The sequence below is a fragment of the Rhinolophus hipposideros genome, assembly GCF_964194185.1.
Source record: "Rhinolophus hipposideros genome assembly, chromosome: 8".
Taxonomy (NCBI): domain Eukaryota; kingdom Metazoa; phylum Chordata; class Mammalia; order Chiroptera; family Rhinolophidae; genus Rhinolophus; species Rhinolophus hipposideros.
The window spans coordinates 15751593-15766365 of record NC_138054.1 but is presented as its reverse complement, the minus strand read 5'-3'; the positions used below and the strand labels follow the sequence as shown (position 1 = coordinate 15766365).

Genomic DNA, 14773 nt, shown 5'->3' with positions numbered 1-14773 from the left:
CCACATGGGCAACTGTGAGCTGCGCCCTCCTTAAAAAAAAAAAAAAAAAAAAAGGAGCATATATGTAAGACTATTTTTCAGACCCCATATGCAAAACTATTTTTCTACAAGTGCAAGAATGTCGGTGTACAATTCCAATGGTGTTTATCTTTGTGTAGTTGCCCGATTTGAATGATTTCCTATAAAGTAAAAAAAAAAAAAAAAAAGCCATTTCCAAAAGGGGAAAAATGTGATTGGCCTAATTAGGTATGGGGATTACATGTGGATTTTATTTTTCCATGAAAATGAATCAATTACTGCAGTTACCACGGATAACTGAGAATCCGCCTGGCAGGAAGAAACATCTCTGAAAGACCTGTCCGAGGCCTCCAACTGTATCAGGGGCTGGATTTCACATCCTGGGGTGTCAACCTCAGGCAAATCACCAAACAATATCAGACACCTCAGGTCTTCTCAGCTATAAAATTCTGATTTAGTTCATCTTTTTCCACTAGATCCACAGCAGTTCTCTCCCACCACGAGTTAGTATTTGAAATACTCGAAAAGCTTCAACTCAACAAAGTATTCCTCAGCGGTGTGAAACTTGTAAAATTCAGCCCGTTCTTTTGGGGTTAAATAGGGTAAGAGACTTGTAAACAATAATCCCTGCGCCTAGAGGTGGGTGTGAGGAGTCAGGTCAACAGCGAGAAGGGGCTTGGCTCTGCCTGACTGGGGAAGGGGGTGGCAGGCCACTCAGTAAGGCCTCAGACAGGCCAAGTGGGCTCCTCAAGCTATCCGTTCACTGAGCAAGTTGGGGAACCAGAATGCACAGACTAAGAGGCTAGGCTCGACAACTAAAACGAGTGACAAGATAGGCCCGGGGTAGATAGAGGAAGAAGGGCTTTTTACATGTGCTGACAATAAACTTGGTTTAGACTTGATCCTGAAAGCCACAGGGAGCCACTGAAAGATCATGATGAGATTTTCAATTTCAAGGATTACTGCTCCAGAATCCAGTTTAAACATGTTTGTGCAGATTCAGTGCCGCTCTAATCTTAATTCTCAACCTGTCCCTCTTTCTAATTCACCACCCAGACAAGCTGGGAATCAAGTGTTGGATGATACAGGAGATTCAATAACCAACTGAGGGTAAAGATGGGAAGCACTTACATCACCTTCTAATCTTTAAATGCATTTTGGAATATTTGTTGCTATTAATTTGGTTTATTAAAGGCAAAGTATAGAATTCATTTGATTCATTTATGTCTGAGTCAGCCAGGAAGGCTGACGGCAGGCCTGACGTCTCCAGGTTGGAGCTTTCCAACTGCGTAATACCTTGAGCATTTGTGCAGTAGTACGCAGTTTACAAAGTGCTTTCACATCAAAAATTTCACTGGCTCTCCCAGCACCAAGCCTGTGAGGTGCAAGGACAAGTTTTGCAGTTGAGGAAGCAGCTCAGAAAGGTTATGTGGCTTGCCCCGAATCACACAGCCAGTACACTGTAGGGCCAAGATTCCCAATCTTGTCCACGACCGCAGTGGGTAGTACCCTCTATATTCAAAACAAGCCAGTCCAAATCTGAGGTATTTCATTTCTGAAGCCCATGAACTAGTAATAAGGCATCTACATAAAGCACAAAACTCTCCATATTTTAATAATGTCTATATCCAACTGCTGCTTAACAGAATAAGCATTCATTCAGTCCCCTTTCTGCAAACCTATGGAAGGAAGAAATGCAAAAAACACATGCTCAGTCCTAATCCCTTCTCATTTCCTCCTGGCACCTGTTTCTGCCCCCACAGGCAAACACTTTCCTAACAGCTGGCAGAAATGAGAACCAAGAGATAACACATTCAACCATTATAGATGAAGCCCCAAACAAAATGTGGTTAGGAAACAATGGAGAAAGAACCACCCAGATTTAAAAAGAGCAATAAAAGAGGTCTCCCAACATTCCAGATGATTCAGTCACGAGGTACCTGGGCCGCTGTCCCAGCAAACCAGAGGGTCTCCTGATGGAAAACAGACACACACAACCCACCCCTCTGACTACTCCCCCCAACACACATAAAAAATATACAGTTGGAAAAGAATTCCTGGTTCTACTGGAGAAAATATGTGCATGAGGTAAGAGCTATACTGTGAGCAAAGAAGGACAAAATTGTGGCAATGTCGTTTATTAACCTTCTAGGATTCAAGGTAACTAAACACTGCCGTTGATAATATTTCAATGCTCACTAGCCTTCCTCTTCAGGGGTGGTGGAGCCTGACCAACTTACAAAATTAGAACTTGAAATCCAATTTAGGCCTTTCAGGCTGAACCAGCTCTCAAGAACTTCTGCCAGTAGGGTTCCCCTTTCTAACACTTATACATCCTCCGAATATGAGTATGTGAGTAATTATGTATAACGTCCCCATTACTCATGCTGCCTAATTAACATATCTGGGCGGCCTTTGTCTACAGATGGCCCAGAACCTGGTGAGAATTTGAGGGCAAATGATTTCCCCTAGCGCCCCATGGCCCCCTAAGCAGCAAAGTCAGGGGCTACAATGAAAGTGCCAGAAAAAAGTATCCAGGCCGATTTGTCACAGCCCTGCGAAATCAAAAGGTTTCTCAGAAGCCTAGTGAGCTAATGCAGCCCACCCTGCCCCTCAGGTACGAGGGAGAGGATGGGGTGGCAACACATGTAAAAATACAGAGCACAAAAACCAGGCAGTCCCAAGGGGTACTGGGATCTCAGCTCTTTTTCCAATGAGGACTCAGAGAGACAGCCAGCTGGGGATAAGGGGGTAGCTCCACCAACTGGTGTTTTAAAAAACAACAAACACAAACATGCACTTGAGACGGATACACTCCTTCTGTTCCTGGAAGCTGACAAACTGCCTTAACTTCCCCAACTTAAAAAACCTCTGTAGAGGCTGCCAAGCCCCTATTACGGCCTTCTCCCCTTTGGGGGGGCCACACTAACCATTCATTTTACCTCTATTTCATCTGGACTACAAACTGGGGAGGAGATACAGCCTTTATCCCTCTGACCAGTGTGTATTCACCTCGGTTTTCTCTTCCGTAAAATGGACTGAATGAACATCCTTTTTCTCATGAGAATTCACTATGGAAAGAATGAATGTAGGTGGTTATTTCAGAACCTTCTCCTCAGGATGATTTCAAGAAGGGGTGGGTATCATGCAGCCATGTAGAGCGTTTTATACTCTCCAAGCTCTTCTGGCATTTCTTCACATGGCATAGAGCCTCAGGAGAGAAAGCAGCATCCTCACCTGAACAGTACAACCTGTAGCAAGACACACAGTGGTAGAGAAACGAAACCCAAACAGACCAGGGGCCCAGGGCTGTTACCTAGCCACTCACTCAGGAGTGACCTAGACTTTGTCCTCTGGGGCAGGATTTATATCTGTAAAATGTGGGCCCTTTCCCATCCCAGCCATCCTAAGAGAACAAGAAAGATAAAAGCCACCTGCGAGGGGTGATAGGAACAGCAAGTCCTGGAAGCAGGCAGGATTACTGGACCAGGAGCAATAAGGTGTCCAGCCAGCGTTGCCGCTTCCTGCAAGGTTCAGCTCTGCCTTGAATGATTTTATTCTGAATGAGAAATGAAGGAAAAACTCCCTTTAAAAAAGTGTAAGGTTACCACAACGCTATGGCATTCACTGAAGTACCAAGAAAAATTAAGACCTAAAAAGATAAGAAAAATCTCACTCAAATTGTCTACAAAAAGGTAGAAAAAAATAGCAATACAAGATCATAGCTTTAAAAAACTAAAGCCATCCGAATTCCCACCTCCTTGAATGGGAAAGGGTTTACAGACAAAAGGAACCAGAGAAGACAAGACTGGGGCCTGGAAAAGCAAGTGAGGCTTGTGAGGGTGTCAGAAGAATGAAGAGAAGAGTTGGTTACCTGGGAGATGGAAAGAAACAAGGTAACTGATTCAAACTAAATAACAGATTCGATTTGTCTCATTTCCAAGGTAGGCTTACAGATGTGAAATGGAACAGACCTTTATCAATATCTCGTAAGAAAATAATTAGTTGCTGGATTACAAAATACAAGCTTCTGAACTCCATATAAATTAGGTGTAAAATCACTAATCTTTCTGCCCCCTACCACTCAGTGAATGACACAATTGTTTTTCACTCTGAAAGGTATACAAATTACCTCCAAAGGACCACTCCTAGGTATGTTCAATGGCATGAACTGGATAGGGTGTCTAGTTTAATGTTTGGAGATTAAGGCTAAATACAATAGAAGCACCCTTATCAGAGGTGGTAAGGACTACAAGTTGGTTAGCTAATGTAAAGTCTGTCACGCAGGCAACTTTAAAAAAAAAAATGTGTGTGTACACACATATATGTACATATAAACATTTTAACTGAAACACATCAATGTACTGTTACAGATTTTTTTGAGAATTCCAGTGTTTACCAGTGTTTCATATTATGCTTCGCTTGGAAGGGAAGGAATGCGGCCAGAAATGCACTTTGGTTCTTAAAATCGCTTTTTATAGGGTTCTTTAAAATATTGGGTTCTTGAAAAGCAATGTATGTGCAGAATTCTTACAGATCTTTCCCCAAGTCTTTTCAATGTCAGGCGCCCATCTAATTTAACAGCCTAATTCTTTTTTAGCAATTCACTTTTATCAAATGTTCCCAAAACATTCAACTTACAGTTGTCACACTCATTCAAAGGATTACATAATATTTAACTGTAATTGCAATAAGAAGTCTAACTGGAATAACCAGATTTGGAAACAAACAAGCTTCTAAAGGGGACGCCACAGGCTCGCACAGCCCAGCGCAGCCAGGATGTGGGTGGGTAGAGGTTAGCAGAGCTGTGACCCTGGGGAAGACCTACCCATGGGCCAGTCACATCAGGAGGAACAGTACACCTAAGTGTCTTAGACCTCAAAACTTTTTAACCATTCAGAGAAAAACGTCTGGATCCTCAGACCACCATGATCAAGGGCAAAACCACTCCATGAGAAGTACTCCAGCTTAGCCTTTACCAAGCGTTTTAATGTACTAAGCTGTATATGGCTTTCCCATGTCATCTTTGAAAGGAAGAAAAAAGAAAACGGTTCTACTTTGAATGTAACAGACACCGATTAAATGCCCCAAAAGATTTTCTCTTTCTGGAGAAGGAAAGTTTAAACAACATTTGGAGCAGGGTATATATTAAGATTACACTGGAGTTATTTCCAAGGCACTTGGAAGTAAGTCAACAGTCCTTAGCCCAGCAACAGAAACTGGTTTAACCTAAACTATAAGAGAAGGAACAGCCATTATATCATCTAAGTACAATTCTAATTGGCTATTTAGGTCAATGGTTATGGTGGACACATAAGTCAGATACTTGACCATAGTACAGTAATAATAACCCAGGTAACAATAACTTAAATTGGATTATTTTTGCACAGAATTTACTTTTTATTTCAAATTTCAGTGACGCACTTTGGACTCTTACCTTGACAGTATTCCTTCCGTAATCGTAGCTGCTAAGTAGACTCTGTCCTAGATTTGTATGACAGAGAGAAATATTTTCCACTACTAGAGACAGAGAAATGAAAGGCATGTGAACAGCCCAAGAAAGGAAAAAGACAGCAATTAAAGTATGTGTACAAGGTTTTTGCCCCAGAACTGGGTGCAAAATAACCCAACTGGGTGTAAAACAAGGCGAGGAGGGGGGGGATCATAAATCCTACCACTATATTTTGGTGTATTTCTACTTTTTTCTTTACAATTTTATGTAATTGTAATTATAGTAAATCCCGCTCTTGAATCGTGTAAGAAACTTTTCCCAGTTTTTTGAAAGTCATACTACACTTTCAGAAATCAGAAATCAGAAATATTTTTTTCAGAAATCAGAAAATGAAATACTTCAAAAACTTACAGCCTAGTGGTACAAATTCTGCTTGAGCTGTCCTAGAAATCAAACTGGTAATTTGTTTTCGTGCTACCTGCATAAATCATATCTTCATGTGGCAGAGATTTTAATTTCAAACTCATACCTGCTATGAAGCATCACAGACCAAATGGTTTTGGAACCCTGGATATCGTATCTGTTATTCTTCCTAGGAATAACCAACCAGTGGAGTGATGGAAATGGCAGAAAAATACCCATAGAGCAAACCATAAAACTATTTTTATTGTCCAAGTGGATTGGGGCTTTGAAAGGCAAATGTTTTCAGTTATTTAAGGTACTGTAGTGGGAGTTGTGCCCAGCACAATTAAGACAGGATTACACTGCAATTTATGAGTTTCTCAAGGATGTCATTTAATATAAAATGTAACAATCATTTCTCCCAAAGCCTGTCATCTACAATCCCACCCCCAAACTCTGCTTTGCTAAGGCAATATAAACTAAACGGCAACGCAGCAGGCATCTAAGGCTTTTGAGACCAATTTTAAGAAATGTGCTGCCTTCCACCAGCTAAAGTAACAATGCCACCTTACATAGAAAGAGCATACTGTTTTATATTTTTCATGCACATCATCTCATGTACATGATGATCTCAGAGAAAGTGAAGTGGCAAAGACAGGTATTACTTTCTCCATTTCACAGAAGAGGCAATAAACTCAGACGGCGAGCCTCCTGCTGTCTGGTTCAGAAGAACTAAACCTGGCACATCTTGAGGCTTAAAGATGTCCAGAGTCTCTTCCACGCACAGGTATCAATGGCAAGCAAGTCTTCCCTGGTCTGGCTCCCTGAAAATTTTACTCAATAGGCATGGAGCTGACACGGCAAAGGAGTGCCCACTCCCCTCCACCCCATACTGCAAGGTTTCCAGAAAGAGCAAGTTTCCGCTGTGCACCATCACCCAGAAAGGCATCCTGCCACATCCTGCGAAAACGCGTGAAACATGACTTAAAGTGACAAGGTGGCTGACTCCACAACGTGTTCCTCCTATAAAGCAAAGCTTTCCCTGAATGAAGTTTCCTTGCTTTGCCAAAGCGTTGGTGAGCAGACCCAACTACCACAGCAGTAATGTCACGCCATCAGCAGACCTGGAAACAGAGAAGTGAAAACATTTCTGCAGGAAGGAGGCGTCTCCCCGCTGTTCCCCATCCGCTCAGCGGATCAGAAACACCGCTAGGCGGGGGCACCCTTTTGGGGAGGAAAGGCTCCCGGCGCTCACCTGCAGGGCAGCAGCGTTCCACGGCGGGAGACTGAGGCCCAGCGCATCCTCCTCCGCCGCCCCCCGCAGCCCGCCGCGCTGGAACCTCCCGCCCGACTTTTGACGTCACGGAGGAGGAGGAGGAGGAGGTTCCACCCCGGCCCGGCCCTTTGTGACGTCACAATGACAACAGAACGCGGCCCGGAGCGTCCGGGAAACCGGGCGCAGCAGGAGGCGGGGGAAGGCAGGGGAGGCCGGCGCGAGGCGGGGGAAGAACCGGGGGCGGGGAGGGGGTGCGCTGACGTCTCGCCGGCTTAACCTGTTGCTCTCAAGACTGCGCTGGAGCCGCCGGGCCGCCGCCGCCGCCATGCTCCGCGGTGCTCCCCGTGGGGGGCGCCCGCGGCACGCCCCCACCCGACCACCGCGCGCTCCCACCTCTCCCCGGACACAGCAGGCCAGGCCGGCCCCCGCCCCGCCTGCCCGCCTGGGGCCGCCGGGAGCCCAGTGCCGGGAGCCCCGAGACCGAAGCCCGCCCCCTACAGGCCGCGCGCGGCCACCCAGCCTCGGCCCAGCCCGCCGCGACCCCCGCACACCCTCCCCTCCGCGGCAAGCCGGAGCTCGTCGAGAGCACGAGCTCCGCTCCCACAGCCTTAACTCGTGCTCTGCCTCCGGCGGCCGCCGCCAGCCACGGGCTTGCGACCGGACGCTCGGACTCCACACGATCCGCTGACTACCAGCAACAATAAAAGCCCACCCCACACCGGTCTCCAACTTAGCGAGGCCCGGGATGGGGGCAGAGAGGCGGTCCTTGAGTCCAAGTTCTACCCCATTTGCTTTGTCGCTGCACCCGAATCGGACGTGCCCTGGGAAGACGTCCTCACTCCAAGGCAAGGGTGTCTCCAAGCAGTTTCTACAGCCCGAGTTTAAACTAGCCCTTTACATTCTACCCGGCCCTCTGCAATGCGGATGTATTTTAATTCTTAAATTCTTAAGGGAACAGCCTTTTAAGTAGGACTTGATTATTTAACCTTGCATTTCTTTCATAGTTAAAGTTTACGTGTCTACATGAGGATCGGCCCTCTACAAAAAGGCATTCAGTTTTTCCATTAAATATATTTTTTACAAATATGCCCCGAAGGTCATCTCCCATTACACATACTACACTGCTCAAAAGGGGAAAATATTACCATTAATTTGACGACTCAAGTTAAATAAAACTTTCTAATAACGTTGCATTACTCCTAATGTACGTTCATTTGGCCTTCTTTTAGAAAATGGGTTCTTTGATTTAAAGTATGCAGCTAATCACCGATCACTCGAGCGCATATTTGGTTAATCCCTCGTTCCCCTTCTTCCTTTCCTCCCCCCAAACTTAAAAAAAAGCCACCACACACAAAACAAAAACAGTCCCCATGCCAATCAAAATGTAGCAGTACTATGCACAAAACAAATTTAACTGTTCCAAACCATTTAAATCTCTGAATAATCACCCAATTTCAGAAGCCCACTTAACAGGGAGAAATTATTTGTAGTCACTCACATATGCATTCACGTGCCCACTTAAAAACATTAGCTATATTGTATGTCTTTTTCCCCTAAAACTGGAAACCATGAATTTTTAAATAAAACCAGTCCCATTATTAAAGTCAATCCCAACAAATGAATTCGCTGTAACATGATTCCCAACTGGTTTATGTAGCGAACCAGATAAGCCAAAACAACCACATACATTAAATTTGATGTGCCAGTGCAAGGAACAAGATCGCCATAATCGGACCCTCGATTGCAACTTAAAGGGCTTCCAACACACATGCGTTACACGATTTTCCAAATAACATCAGTAATAATAACATAGGCTCATTTGCATGCAAAGTGCAATATGGGGCCAAACCCACCCGAGAATGCAGTTTAGTTACCTTACCACAGCCCCCACCCCACTTCCAAGCTCCACCAAAATCCCTTGCCTTTCATCTAAAACTAGATTATGGTTGTGTCATTCGAGGTCAATTTATTCACTTGAGGTATCTCCACACCAATCTTTTTTTTTTTTTCATCTAAACTAGGCAGACACGACTTTGCCTGAAAAGCCCTCTTTCAGAAAAGAAAGAAACAGCCTTATCGGACGCTGTGTTTAAAACCCTTCAGCTGCAGAATTATCTATAAACTTGACATTCACAGCCATTGCTTAAAACTGCAAGTCAAAGGATGTGTTGTTAGGAACACTTACGTATTTCTTCTGAATGATATTCCTCTTGGGTCTTTCCTTGCTCATTCTGAGATCCAAATGCTGATTGCAAAAGGGGACAATTGCTTCATGAATTTAAAGCCGTCAGAAATTTGCAAAAAAATATCCTGGTGGTTTTTATTGTTGTTGGTGGTGGTTGATCTTGTAATCCGACTTTTCTTCCTCTTCCCCCAAAGCCCGATTCGCCTTGAAATAAATCCGAAATTGGGAAGCAGAAAAAAAAAAAAAAAAAAGAGCCAAAGACGAACGAAGCAAACAAAAAAAAAAATTCACTTTAGTAAAACACTCATAATGGAAAATTTCCCCCGAAACACACACACACAAAAAAAAAACCGACGCCCTTCACTCCCCCCCTTTTTCCTCCAAAAACTACATCAGCGAAACGTGAAGGTCCTTAGTGTCTGATCTGTAGTTACATCTTGGAAAAGAAAAGGGAAAGATAAATAAAAAATGTTGGAAGTCACGTTTGTGCTGCAGCAGCAGTGCGAGCAGAAGAGTCAACTCCAGCGGCGGCGGCGGCGGCGGCGGCAGCACCACAGCGAGGGCTCGCCGAGTCTCTTTTTTCCAAGCCCCCTAACCAATGAGAGAGAGGCTATCCAGCCCAACTTTAAATGGACTCTGCTTTTATACAAGTTAGGGCTCCTCGGATAATTCCCCTCCGGAAGCCAGCCGAAAACTCTCACAGCTGAGCCACCAGGCGTCCGCCAACCCCGGCGCCGACCGCCCCCGGCCCAGTCCAGAGGACCCCCGCAGCCCCGTCGACTAGACACCCAAGAGGCTTTGACGAACCCTTCCCGGGCAACCCCTCAGGCATGTCTCCCACGCCGAGCCTAGGAGTGGAATTTAGAGAGGCTCCCTAGCTCAATGCATGGCACGCTCGGTCGCTCCACCTCACCCCCTTTCCCCAGCTTGCCGCTCACCCCACAGCTGCCACACGCTAGTACTCGCCACTGCCCTCAAGTCTACCTGCAGCGGGGCTGCTGGGTACGAGTGCCCCAGGACGCCCGGCCCCGGGGAGAGCCGCCTATTCCCGGGGCACCTTAGAATGGTCCCCTTGATCTTCTGGAAGTTGTAGTCCCCCGACTACAAAATGGCTATGGCTACGGGAGCTGGGAACTACAATTCCCAGCCTGCCCTGCAAGCCTGTCACTCAACTCCCCGCCCTCCTCGTTGCCCCCTCCCCCCCACCGGCCCTGCCAACAAACGCTTGGACGTGTCCCGCGTGCGACACTGCTAGAGGCTGGCTCGGGATTGGCTCGCAGGGCTTGTGGTCCGCAAGCAAGGAACTCCCCACGCCGGCCCGCCCCCGCCCCCTGGCCCCGACCCCCTCCGCTGGAGGCGGCTGGCCTCCTCCCCGCGCGCCCCGCCCCCACCCGCGGCGCGAACCGCCTGTGGAATCGAGGAATCGCGCTCCGGGCCGAGCCGAGCGGCGGGGGAGGGACGCGAGGTTCCCCGGGGGAAGGCCTCGGAGCGTGGCAGCGCTGGGGGCGGTGTCATCGAGGGGTTGGAGCCAGTCCTAAGGAAAACTGGGCCACGCACCAAAAGGAATCCTCGGTGCGAACTAGTTGATCGGCGGCGCCTGCCGCCTCTGCCGCGCCGCCGGTGTCACCTCAGGACACCGCCTCGCGTAGCCGCACGCAGCGTACTGCGGTCGGGCCCAGGGTAGTCTGAGGTCAGCCCTGCCCGCGCCCCGTAGCCGCACGCGCCCCCACGCGCGTGTCGGCTGCGACGGCTGTGGGGAATGGCTACCTCCCGGCGCGGCACGCGGCCGGGCCGAGAGGACGGCGTCGGGGGGGGGCCAAAAAGGGGCCCCCGCGGCTGCCTCCGGGAAACGGTAACCGGCGTGAAAGAGCTCGAACGTGGTCTTCGCCTGCACGCGTTTTGCGTCTGGAGTGCCCACGAGCTAGACTAAAACGTTGAGGTAAATAAAAAAAAAAAAAAAAAAGAGTGGAATATGGAGACGGAGCCACCTGGACACGCGGACTGTGAGGAAGCCTCTGGAACCCCGAGTGCCCGGAACCGCGAGGGCGGCCGGCGCGTCCACCTGCGTCTCCCGGGCGCGGGGCTTTCATCGCTGGTACCAAGGAAGCGTCAGGCCCTGGTGTGTCTCCTCGGGCCTCCGCCTGATTAACAACTTTGTCAAGTCGCCGGGAGCCATTCTGCGTTGCTCCTTTCCTTACTGTAACTGGTGTTAGAGAAGTGCTGTGTTCAACGATCTCCTCTCAGACTGTTCTCTGAATAGATGAAAAGTGGGGTCAGTGCCCCCGCACACGCACTCCTCCCCACTTCCTAGCGTCTCCTCGCCTTCGAAGTACAAACACGCGGGTGACCCCGTTACGTTTTCTTTGCAGCCGTGTTTGAAGAGAGAGCCATGGTGTCGAGAAAGGCCTCAGACACTGGAGGTAGGACACCTGGAGGCAAAGACCCCCGCGGCCGCTCCCTGAAAGGTAACCCAACCCGTGGCCTCGGATTCCACTAGTGATGATCGAACCTTGTGGGGAGGATTACGTCATAACATGAACCTAGCTGAGAATCAGACCCGTTTATTGGAAACTCGCAGTGAATGAAATACCATGCTTTCTCACATGCTTTTTAATTATTTACCGTTGTAAAAACAGTGCCTTCTAAAATGGAACGCGTTTGCCTTACGTTCGTTGCACAATCAGAAAAAATAAAGTGACCTGTGCTTCACTATTGCAGAACATGTCTGCAGCCGCCATTGGCAAGGAAGGGCCCAGCACAACATTTACTGGGAAGGCCCCAATAGAACAGACCCCTTTCCGCTACTAGCCGCCCAGGTGATTCTACGGTTGGGTTACAACCAGGTGTTCTCAAAAGTCTTTCAATGATTATAACCTGCAAATTGGAGGCCGCCACTTGTCCATACCGGGTTCTGGTTTTCACCAGCTTTCTGGAGATTTCACGTCAAATCTGTCATTCCTCAGGCAAAATATTTAAGAACAAAGGTGGGTGTCTTCTTAGTGTCCTTAGCCAGCCCCTGGGCTTCTCTGTCCTGGCCCTGGGAACTCCCCTGCTGGGCTCCCCCAACTCCAGGTCACCACATATTTAAAGCCATTTTCCTAGTTGAGGCTTGAGGGTAGCGGAAAGAAAGGAATCTGCTCAAATCCAAAAGATCTGGATAACTTTAGTGTTGTTTTCCCTGAAAAGGAACATAGATTGGCCTTTTTACCACCCAAAGCCTTTCCCGTTGTAGAAGTAACTGTCTCCTCATGAACTTCCTTTTCCTGCCATCTTGGCAAGGCTACATATTACCTCTCCTTTCTTTTTCCTCCTCTTTTTCGTTTTCTGGAAACCTAATTCACTTTTCTCCTGAAGATTTAACTCCTCACAGCACTTCCTTGACCTCATCAAGTCCGGGAGTGGGGGATGGGAGGTTGGAGGGAAGACCTCAGTGGGTACACAGCCTCGGTAGGACCTGTGTGCCATCGCTGTCCTCATCCCTGGGGACACAGAGAGCCCAAAAGTCCTCAGTAGAAAAAGCAGACTTCACAATCCATGGTGATACCCAAGTGCTGTATATCAACTATATGGGAAAGGTGCTAAAGGGAACACATATATTAATCTTACATTTTATGCTCTTTTAATTACATCAGTTACCACTCCCGGAATTAGGGAGTTTTGAAGGATGAGTATGGGTTCTGCAGTTTAAAGTAAACTGAACAACTTTCCAGCGTGAAAAAAATCATGAGACCTAAAAAAATATACCACATTTATGGATGGGATTCAATTTTTGTTTGGGAGTGACTAAAGATGAGACAGAGGTAAGCAGGAGCCAGGACCAAAAAGGTTTTGTATGCCAAGCAAAGGAGTCTGGACTTTGGCTATAAGATAAAAAGAGACTTTGAAGGATTTTCACTAAAGGCATAAAGCAGATCTGTGTTTTTCAAAAGTAATTCTAATTGTGTGAGAGGTGAAATTGAGGATTGGAGAAGCGAGGAAGCAGAGAGACCTAGAAACCAGTTGCAATGTTATTGCATAAACGAGGTGACAAGGGATTATAATCTGAATGCAGTGGCAAAGGAAATGCCATATAGAGCAGAGAACAGGTTGAGAAATATTTAGCATGTCAAAAGTCCACAGGACTTGGGAACTGGAGTTAATGGTGACTGATTCCTCAATCTTACATTGTTGTTTTGATTATATCAGTTATCCACTCTAGGAAGAACATGTTGGAGATGAAAGAGGAAAATGGGAGCAAATCATCAGACACAAATAAGATCAGGCACTCACTGTTCTGGGTTCAAATCTGTATGGGCAATCATATTTAATTAAGCATTTTAGTCCACCATTTGATTTACTGTAAGAAATGACAGGGAAAGAAAGTTAATAAAGACCAAGTACAGAGGAATAATCCACAGTCCTATGTTATATGTATATTGAAATTTCCCTGTGAATGCAGGGATTAACACAGGATATGCTTCCAAATACCAGTCGGATCCATGGTTCTAAGAAATAACTCAAGATTCGTCTTCTCCAGTAACCCTTCCTTAAGAGCACATTAACCCTTTTGCACTGTATTCTTACCTGCTTACGTTCGCCAGTTTGGTCTTACATTCCCATCTCCTTTCTCTAAATAAAAAATAAGAATCCTAAAGTCAGAGACTGTTGTCTGCTTCTCATGTTCTCCCCAAAGCTCCAGAAACTTCATACAATTTGGAAGTGTCCAGTAAATGCTTACTTTGAATATTTCACCAAAACTATAATGCTCAATTATTTATTGCCAGCCATTTAGTTTGTTAATATCATTCCAATTCTATTCTGGAACACAACTATTGTTCCCCTTGCAGCACCCAAATCCAATCCAGTCTTGTACAATCTTCAAGGCCCCAAGTCCAGCCTTATCTCCAATTCATCCTGGCTGCTTGGCTTACTCATTCCTGAATTCTCATTACCCCTGTTACTTCAGCCACATTTTAAAAAATAAAAATTGTATATATTTAAAATGTACAATATGATGTTTTGATATGCATATTTATTTTGTAATGACTACTCCAGTCAAGCTAATTAACATATTCATCATCTCACATAGTTACCATCAGCCACATTTTTGAGCTTTAAAATTCTGTTGCCTGTTGTCTTGTTTTCTGATTCTGTCATTTATACATCTTGTCTCCTAATTCGATCAAACATATCATGGGGCCATGATCTGTCTCATCTTGAGGCAGCCCCTTGGAAATGAGGGCAATTAATGCATGGGAATCAGATGTTTCTACAATGAACAATCTCAGGGACCTTAAGCCACTCCTGTGACTCCTCTGGGCTTCACCTTCATCATCTATAAAGTCAGGGTTAAATTCAATCATCGTCAAAGACATTTCTGGGTCCAACATACTCTAATCCTACTTGGTGACCTTCCTGCTCTGCTTCCTTCCTCCCCTCAGTGCTGGCCCCTACGTAGACT

General features: G+C 46.4%; 1 protein-coding gene across 4 annotated transcripts in view; it reads right to left on the bottom strand.

The window, feature by feature from the left end:
* Positions 1-9891, bottom strand: part of JARID2 (jumonji and AT-rich interaction domain containing 2) — a 248102-nt gene extending 238211 nt beyond the window's left edge. For 2 of the 4 annotated variants that reach the window (XR_013993713.1, XM_081054709.1), the window contains exon 1: positions 9334-9891. Coding sequence is in view for 1 of the 4 variants with exons in the window: in XM_081054709.1 (XP_080910835.1) it covers positions 9334-9378 (45 nt within the window). In the remaining 3 variants the exon portion in view is untranslated. Of the gene's footprint in view, positions 1-7127; positions 7210-9333 lie in introns of those variants that run through there. The other 2 variants (XM_081054712.1, XM_081054711.1) reach the window with 2 other exon arrangements.
* Between the last annotated feature and the right edge of the window lie 4882 nt (positions 9892-14773).